The 10,020-nt window shown below is 33.7% G+C and overlaps 1 protein-coding gene across 1 annotated transcript; it reads left to right on the forward strand.

Annotated features, from left to right (window-relative positions):
• The first annotated feature begins 4,159 nt into the window (after positions 1-4,159).
• Positions 4,160-9,282, forward strand: LOC132124956 (uncharacterized). The gene is made up of 8 exons (XM_059536123.1): positions 4,160-4,655; positions 5,767-5,909; positions 6,296-6,459; positions 6,853-6,942; positions 7,108-7,273; positions 7,733-7,879; positions 8,430-9,068; positions 9,209-9,282. The coding sequence occupies exons 1-8, from the start codon at positions 4,613-4,615 to the stop codon at positions 9,251-9,253; spliced, it is 1,437 nt and encodes a 478-aa protein (XP_059392106.1). The 5' UTR covers positions 4,160-4,612; the 3' UTR covers positions 9,254-9,282.
• Positions 9,283-10,020: the final 738 nt, after the last annotated feature.

Here is a 10,020-nt window from a genome sequence, read left to right on the forward strand (position 1 = left end):
ATATATAATATGCAGGCTTGTAATTCTGTTGAGAATTAGGCTACTACTTAATATTACTGTGCAAACAGCACTTATTATTATTTATTTAATGCACAGTACATATAGGCCTATAATTATTTACCATATTTGAGCATTATATAATATCCTCTCTGGCTATATATATATCAGGATTTAGCATTCAAGTTTCAGAGCTATCACTGCTAAATATACTCAGATACATATCACATTAACATTTATTTAACCTATTTGGGCATTGTTTTATTTTTAACATGCTCTCTGGGGGTAAACTAAACTAAAATAACAGAGGGAAAGTATAATTATAAATATTATTATTATTATTATATTGAACTACTGTGGAATCACAAACTACTTGGGCATGTTTTGCTGTTGTCTCTCCAGGTGACCGTTAGGCGGCGCAAAAGAGTCGTGTATGTGTCCTTAATTCAGCTTTAGTGCTTCTGGTTGTGTTTGCCTCTTTACCTGATATGATTGTTTTACATATTATGATTATATTGAGATATGTATGTTTAATGTTCCTAAGCCTTTCGTCTGCGTAACATTTATAGCACAAGTAGCTTAATTGGTCCAATTACAGACACATCAAAAGGACCTGATTACAGTCAAAACTGACTTTGGCAGATTCCTACATCATTCAATAAGCATAACGTTACCCCTAAATTGATCCAATACAGAGAATGACTTAGAGAGGAGGTAAGATTCAGCTCACGTGACTGAAACCAATTAATGGTTTTGAGCACTGACAGAGAGTGTGACATACAGTAGCTACTCACACAGCCTCGTGTGTGATGTTCAGCTTCACACTTCGCCAGAGCGATGATGAAACCTTACACTGTGTTTACACGGTTGCCATGGCTGCCGCTAACAGTTCGTCAGAGATCAAAAAGCGCGGGAACACTCTGGTTTCCTGTACCACAAGCCGCTCTTTCCTCAAAGTGACATCTGTCACTACTGACGCAGGTCAAGGTACAAACTGGTTAATTTGTCGTCGGAAAAACGCTAACAGAAACCCATATTAAATTGGGCAACAATTTAAACATTGTTTATTTGGCATAAACAGTCAATTGACGGTATAAAGTCCCGTTCACATCACAACAACGCGCAATCACTCACCAGTGCTTTAAAGTCCGTAGATTGTGATTGGCTGTTGTTTTTATCGTTCTTTAGTTTGAAAATAAATTAATTAATAAGGCTAATAGGCTAGCCTATAACAAAATGTGACCATAGAACACAAAACCAGTCATAAGGGTCGATTTCTTTTAAAGTTAAGATGTATACATCGTCTGAAAATGGAATAAATAAGCTTTCCATTGATGTATGGTTTGTTATGATAGGACCATATTTGGCTGAGAGACAACTATTTAATATTCTGGAATCTGAGGGTGCAAAAAAAAAACTATATTGAGAAAATTGCATTTAAAGTTGTCCAAATAAAGTTCTTAGCAATGCATATTACTAATCAAAAATAAAGTTTTGATATATAGGAAAATATCTTTACATAATATCCTAATGATTTTTGCCGTAAAATAAAAATATATTTTTTGACCCATACAATGTATTGTTGGCAATTGCTACAAATATACCTGTGCTACTTATGACTGTTATTGTGCTCCAGGGTCACAAATATTATAATACGACCTAGCATATTGTATTTATTTATTTACTTGTTGTTTTTAAAAGGCGTAATTTAAATGCTAATGCAGATTACTTTTAGCTTGTCTTTCCTTTAATTCTTGTGGTGGTTGTCTTAAAAGATTCAGATCTTTAAAGCTATAGCACATAAATCTGCATCAGACAGACGTAAACCGTCACTCTGACATTCTCCGCTGTAAACAGACGACTGTCTGACCTTTCTAAAATGTCATCTGTCTCATTTGAATTCCTCCACAGTGTCTCAGAGATAAGTGCGAGTTTCCTTTTCCCCTCCTGTCTCAACTTCTGGCCTCTATCTTCAACAACAAGTGTGCCATTTTGACTTATACTTCAACAATACATTTTTTCTCGGTTGTGAGGACAATTTACACTCAGAAAATGTGTACATTTTCTAGTAAAACACTAGTAAATTTGACAAATACAGAGAAATAGCAAGCAACATGCCATTTTTAAATAGATAAAACTGAAATGTTATTTTCTTTGTAAAAAGTACTCCAAATAATCTTTATTTCACATGCAACGTTGACATTTTTTAAAAGTGCATGTCAGCACAATCAATTATAAGCAAGCATCTTGTCTTTATTTATTTGATTATTAAAATCAATTCAACAAGTCAAATCTTCAAGGACAAGGCAAATCCTGATCTTAAATTAGATTATTATTATTATTTTATTGTTATGGAAGGTTTCAATTTCAAATAAATGCTGTTACTTTTTACTTTCTATTCATCAGAGAATTCTTTAAATGAATAAGATAATAATAAATATTTACTGAACATCAAATCAGTAAATTGGAGTGATTTCTGAAGGATGGAGTGACACTGAAGACTGGAGTAATGATGCTGAAAATTCAGCCTTGCTTCACGGGAATAAATTACATGTTAAAATATATGCAAATAGAGCACATGCTATTTAGAATTGTAATAATTTTTCACAATATTACTGGTTTTACTGTATTTCTTTTATGAAATGGTAATCCTAAGAGACTTCTTTAAAAAAATCTTACCAACCCCAAACTTTTAAAATGGAAGTGTATCAGCATCAGTCTTTTTTTAAACCATCGACTGTATTATTAATCTAAAGTTCAAAGCCGAGATGATTCATTAAACTGATTCGGCTGATGTCAGATTATACTGTATATGTAGAAATGATTTTGTCTCAGTCAACAGAAAAATCGTTCAAAGCAACAGGGCTTATTAGTCAGAAGAACAAGTCCATGTTTTCAGCATTACAGGAAGTTAGGAAGAATGTAGGTGTCTACCGTCACACAGTCTCGAAGCTAAAAAACGAAAGGCCTTTTTCTCTGTGTGCCTCATGGAAGAAACAACATTGGGCTTGAAATGATACGAGGAGTAAATGACCGAATTTAAATTTTTGGGTGAACTATCCTACACCAAACATGCTGTAAGTGATTCACGGAAAATGAGCACAGTCCCTAAACTATGACAGACAGCTGATATACAGTAGAGCACAATGATCCCAGCCACACCAGAGAGACACTGGAGGGGAGGTCCACACGTTATTACTGTGGAGGCTGCTGTCCCACGGGTGAGGGGTGGGGAGAACAGACCAGACCAGAAACCACAGCGCTACAGTACACACACTTTAACCCTGATGACTCAGTTATTGATCCTGTAACGTGTAACGTGATGGCACTGGTGACACTGATTTCCATCAGACAGACTGATTTTAAGATTTCATTTCGCACTTTTACTAGACAGAAATGGTGTAATAATCTTGTTTGATCTGCTGATAATTAAACCACACAAAAATGTATAAAACAAGTAGATAAAATATAGATAAATAAGTAAAATTATATATATATTTAGAAATTGTTTTGTATTATAAATAATTGCATTATATACATTTATTTATATCTATTTAAAATGTATAATATTATATTTTATATTATTAATTTTGTAAATTTTAAATGTGGCTTTAATTTCCAGATTTATTTATATTTAATATTATTTATTTTATAGGTTATAGATAATAAAGTTTTTTTTATTTGTGTTTTATGTAATAACTAATAAAACTCTTTAATAATTCATATAATGTATATTACTTTTGTGAAAAATTTTTGTCAAGCATGTGATATATTTAAACATGTAAAGAATAATATATATATATAGTGTATTAAAATGTATTTATATTATATTATTTAGCAAATTTTAAATGTGGCTTAAGTTTCTGAATTTCTTTATATTCTTTATAAATATTTATTTTATAGATAACAGATATTAAAGTATTGTAATAACTAATAAATAATTCTGAAATATTTACATATTGTATATTATATTAATTTTCTGAATTTTCAAGCATCGTGTAAAATCAAACTTCATTTATACGTGTCCAAATGTATTAATATATTTTTTAATATATTAAATACAAACGTACTTAAAACCTTTTCTATTGTGAAATGATTTTCATGAAAATACATTTTTGAATGCCACGTTTTAACACTTTGTATGTAATGTAATGACATTCAAACATTAAGTATGGCTTAAGTGTATGGAAATATATTCATGGCCACTTTATTATATAATTTTTGTAATAATTTGCCACCATGCAGCTTCTTGAAGTTATGACTTCCTGTAAGTACATAACCCACCATACAAACAGAAAGTGTGTGTGTGTGTGTGTGTGCGTGTGTGCACGCAATGAGACCACATTTCTTTCCTCTGTGTGTTCCATTTCTGTTCAGGAAACTGTAAGCTGTGATCTGAGTGAGAATGTTTGTGTTTTTTTCCTCCCTCCCTCACGCAGTCATTCATACGTGAGCTGAGTGTCTTACTCTCTCTATAACACTGTTTTTCCGAACCCTGCGTGGAACAATGTGTGAGGTATAACAGTCAACACACCTTCAGAACATCCTCGTGCTCTTCAGAACTACTGTATATCAGACGCGTGAGAGGCTGAGGACAGTTTTAATCTTCAGCAACATGACACTCAAATCACACTGCTCACATCAGCGCACACCGACAGGTACGTTTGGCTTTCACTGTTGCAGATTGTAAGATGGTTTGAAGGATTATTTCATCTCCATTTTTAATGAATTATTTAGGTATGATACTACGTGTAATATTTGTTCAACTTTTGCTTGTGAATTTAGCAATAAATTGTGTGGTAGTGTGAAATTAAAGATACATTCCACGTAACATTAGGGTTTCAATTTAATTTAATTTGTGAGTGAATGAATAATTAATATAACGTTATGTAAAGACAAATGTATTGCTTATTTCAATTCAAGCATTAATAAAGATAAATAAAGAAAATACACGTAACTTAAGGGTTTTCATTTAATTTAAAAATAAATGAAAAGTAAAAGTCACTAAAAATCTTAAAATAATTCATATAACTTTAAGTACAGACAAATGTATTGCTTAATTCAATTCAAGCGTTAATAAAGATAATAAAAATAAAAATCCACATAACTTAAGGGTTTTCATTTAATTTTATTTTTAATTTAATTTGTAAATAAATGAAATGTTAAAGTGACTAAAAAATCCTAAAATAATTCATATTAAGTGCATAAACATTAATTTAACTGAATGAATGAATGCATTTAAAGACGCTAAAAATGACTTAAAATGCCCCATAGACATATTGATTTAATAAACAAAAATACATAACACACTGAAAAAAAATACAGAATAATTTCCCACATATCTAAGTACATTAAGAATTTGTAGTATGTACACAACATTTGTTTTTATTTGTACATTTAATTTTTATTTGAATATTTATTTTTATACATTTCAATTTAATAATTTAACATATAATTATAAATAAATACAAAAGAAAAAATAACCTGCTAAATGATTAATAAAAAATATATATATCTCAGTCATTCAATCAATGAAAAGTAAATGTAAAAAGAAAAAGAAATAAAGAAAAAATGGAATTTATACTGTTAACAAAAAATAAAGAAAATAAATAGGTTATAATTAACTTACTAACTAAATTAATAAATATTCCTGCTGTTATTCGCTGATATACAAGACATTTTCTATGAATTCTGAATTAAAAACAGAAAAAAGGAGAACCTATACCCAAATGAAGTGAACTGACGTTTTACATTTTGTCCATTTTTTAGGATCTCTATGGAGCAGCGGACACTGCAAAAGACAGCACAGCTCTAAATCACAGCAGCACAACTACCTCACAAGAACACATCCCATGGAGCAGAGGAGGCCCAAACCTCACAGGTTCCACTCCTGCCTGATGTTTCGCTTAAAGGTACGAGGAATTCAGACACTTAAATGTAAGGAGACTTCTACTGGATATACAGAAGTCATTTACACACACTATTTCTATACAGATCTAATTTAAACTTCCAAGATGATGTAAAGTAAGTCAGTGAGCATTGATGTTTCGATACACAGCATTCACAGACAACTTACATGACCTCAGGCCGTTTCGCTTACTCTGAGAAAGATACCTGGTGCGGTAAAACGTAACAACTGACTCTGCTCTGGCGTGATAAACACGAACAATGGCTCTGTTGAAACAGCCGCGGGCATTTTATGACGTCGCTGGGAAAATAGGCAAATGAGACTGCTGGTGTGGACCTGCAGTGTCAAAGCTTGTGCAGTTGTCTCATCTGTCTTTCTGTATTAACACAGGAATGTGTGAGGATGGACCACAGCCAGCCCAAAAGAGACGTCCAGGAAAGCACAGAGAGCAGACTGAGGGAGCTGGCCCTCAAATGGTTTACAGAGACCCAGGCACCTCTGATTCTCCACAACGGCAACTTCCCAGAATGGTTCCAAGGATTTATCAGCAGAAAGTAAGAAGCGTTTCGGAGAAAATCCCCTTTAAGAAGAGGCCAAAGATTTTTTTTTATTGATACTATCTGTTACGACAGCTTTATTGCTGTCTCCTCAGAGAAAAACTCTTGTTATGGGGTTATTCGTATCTAAGGACTCTTAAAAACAATTGTTAGTTATTGGCAACATGGAATGTCGGTGAAACCTAGAGAAAGGTTCTTTAGATGTTCTTCACATGGTTCTTTTTACTGAAAAGTTCTGTTTTGTGAAAACCCCCTTTTGGAAGCTTTATTTTTAAGAGTGAATCACAAGTTTCAAAAGCATTATTTTTGTGCTTGTCGGTTTTTTGTTATGTAAGCAATATTCAATGTTGGGCTGCTTTCATTATTCCCTGTGGTTTTGTGTTTCACCAGGGATGCAGAGGAGCATCTGAGAGACAAGGAACTGGGATGTTTCCTCATTCGGCTCAGTGATAAAGCCACTGGATACATTCTGTCATACAAGTAAGTGTGTCTTCACACTTAGAAACAAAAAAGGGGCTATAAAGGTCATTGGTTATTTGCTGGTGTACCATTTAGCATTGTTTTTTATTTCTCCCAAATGACCCAGATATTGAGCCAGACTGTATTTTTGAAACCTTTCTAACAGTCGAAATCTCTGTTTTTCAGAGGTCGTGATCGATGTCGGCACTTTGTCATCAATCAGAGTAAAGACGGGCGTTTTATTGTGACGGGCGACACAGAGATGCATGATACTCTCACCAGCCTCATCGAATATTACAAGACCAGACCCATTGAACCGTTTGGAGAATATCTGACACTCTCCTGTTTTGAGGTGAATTTATAATAATACATATTTTAATCAAATATATTATTTTTATGCTATGCACTACTTTTTTGTTGTTTTTTGTACATTTAATGTTACAAAATAAAAGAAGCTGTTCTTTTGAACTTTCTACTCATTAATAAATCTTGAAAAATATATCACAGTTCCCACAAAATAAGCAGCCACTGTTTTAAACATTGACAATAATAATAAATGTTTCTTGAGCAGCAAATCAGCATGTTAGAATGATTTCTGAAGGATCATGTGGCACTGAAGACTGGAGTAATGATGCTGGAAATTACAAAAATATACAATCAAATGGAAAACAGTTACTTTAAATGATAAGAATTGTGTCACAAAATTTATGTTTTTATTATATTTTTGTTAAAATAAATGCTTCCTCGGTTTGCATAAAATATAGTATTTTTTTGTCTGTGCATATCTGATCTTGAAACTGTTGTGTTGCAGTCATCCATAAGTGAGCTCTATGATGTGATTCATTTTGACCTGAGGGAGAAGCCAGTATTAAGTGTTAAAGCTGCAAAGGATATTTGGGACGATCACGAGGCACTGCAACCCCCTGCCCTGCCGCCCAAAGGACCCAGAAACACACCCGTATGTCACATTTGCCATTTAATTTCAATTCATTTAGCAATAATTGTCTTTTGTAATTCATTATTTTATTAAATATTAATTAGTTGTACCAATTAATTTATTATTTAAATATATTTATTCATTTATTTGATTGAATGTATTTATTTTTATTTATTTTCTATGCATACTTCATTTATTTAACCGTCTAGGGGCCAGTTTTACTGAACAGGCCAAATTAGCTTTAGAGCGAAATTCCAAAACAACGCAGATGGGCGTGTTATTTGACGAGCGCAAATGTTAGTAAAACGCATTGAAATATTCATTTGAATAATTTTTGCGTCTGAAAGGGAAACTCCTACAAATGGATATTCAATAAGGTCAGGTGTAAAAATAACTGTCTACGCCTTTTCAGCGTTAATTCGTCATTGTGCGTCTTTAGTAAAACCTGACAGTTCTATTTTAACGCAAGAAGACGGTTTGCACTGACGCAAGCTGTTAGTAAAACTGGCCTTATGAATTTAAATATCTGACCATGGCCTCACATCTGCATAATTATGATTCCTTTTCACAGGCAGTGCCGCCGGTGCCAAGAAAATGCCCTCCTCCGAAAGCTGCCTCTATAAAAGCAAAGCACAGCCCAGAGAATGTGCTGTACACAACGATAGACCTGCAGAAGCCCAGAGAAAGAGCCAGAACGCCCACACAGGGCAAAGACATTTCACTTACAGCTTTCCGAGGGGAACCCAGAGCCCCGAGGCTACAGAAAGTTCCTGCCGCAAACCAAGGAACCATTTACTCTGAGCTCTTAGTGCCGAACTGCAGAAGCCAATCCCTGCCCTTCCTGGAAGACGACAGTGAAGAAGGACACTTTAATAGAAGAAGCCAACCGCAAATGTCTTCCCACATGCAGAGAGAACAACTCAGCAATCCAGGTTTGGAAATACTGTGCAATTCATCGGTTTATCAGTTAGCCGGAACACATGGCAACCAAAGCACAAGATTGTCAAAGGTCAATATACAGGAAAGTGACGTTATATATGCCAAGGTGCCTCTTGAACACTTTCAAAATCACTTCCTGGCTGACGACATGTATGAGCAGATTCCTGATTCACGGCCTACAGCGAGAGCAGAGGAGACATCGCACACTAATACTTACGAAACGTTAACAGACTTAAAATCCAAGCAGATTTTATCTGCCCGCCCCCTTAAGGTGAGTGTGGTTCTGATCTATGGAAAATGCCTGAATTTTAAAACGCTTAATGGAACATAATATTTAATATTAGGAAACTGAGATGATTACGACAGGTTACATCTTGATAACTTTAATAACGTTCCTGTTGTTTCTTGTAGACTGAGAAATGGAAATGGCTCACCCCCGAATACTGGAAAAAATAACCTCTTCAGATGAACTTTACACTAATGAAGAACAGTCGTTAACAAACATGTACTTCTGTCCACTGAAGCTACTTCTGATCATTGAATACTAGAATAGTGCAGCTTTACTTTTCACTGGATTTTTGTATGTCTATTTGTGAAATACTTCTATGTGTTACGAAGAATATTTATTAACTTATTAAAAATATATATTGCGTCCTGATGTCCAAAACAAGCTATTGGAAATTTTCTTTTAAGAAAAGGAATTTCATGTATATGATGTGTAATTAAATAATGATATTTTGAATAGTCAGCCTGTGCCACTTTTATGATTTTTGAGGATTTGCAAACAATTCTTCTTTCATCTCTACTTTATTGACGATGAATTATTAATACACAGAGTGGGAATGAAGCTGTTAAACTTAACAGTCTTCAGAATGACCGAACCTGCTAGTAACAGAGACCATCTGGGAGGTGCACATCTGTCTTTCCAGATTCAGTACAACTTTATGATTTATGATTTATGATTCTTGTGTAGGCTAAATAGCTACCCCTACAGCTAACAACCTGAAAATTAACCATGGTTTTATTATAGTAAAAGTGTATTAACCATGTTCTTTGTTTTGGTATACTGATATCAATTTTACTACAAATACCATGGTTAATCTGTGGTTACCAACTGTAGTATTGTTGTTTTTGTTTTTTAAATTTGTAGTAAAACCATGAATAATTTTACAGCAGATCTGTGACAAATATGATACAAATATAATGTGACAGAGATATTATTG

Source organism: Carassius carassius, chromosome 43 (assembly GCF_963082965.1).
Source record: "Carassius carassius chromosome 43, fCarCar2.1, whole genome shotgun sequence".
Classification (NCBI taxonomy): Eukaryota; Metazoa; Chordata; class Actinopteri; order Cypriniformes; family Cyprinidae; genus Carassius; species Carassius carassius.

Coding starts and splice junctions, on each gene's coding strand:
- LOC132124956 (XM_059536123.1), top strand. CDS start 4,613: ATGACACTCAAATCACACTGCTCACATCAGCGCACACCGACAG. Junction 6,943..7,107: donor GGATACATTCTGTCATACAA/GTAAGTGTGTCT, acceptor TCTGTTTTTCAG/AGGTCGTGATCGATGTCGGC. Junction 9,069..9,208: donor TATCTGCCCGCCCCCTTAAG/GTGAGTGTGGTT, acceptor TGTTTCTTGTAG/ACTGAGAAATGGAAATGGCT.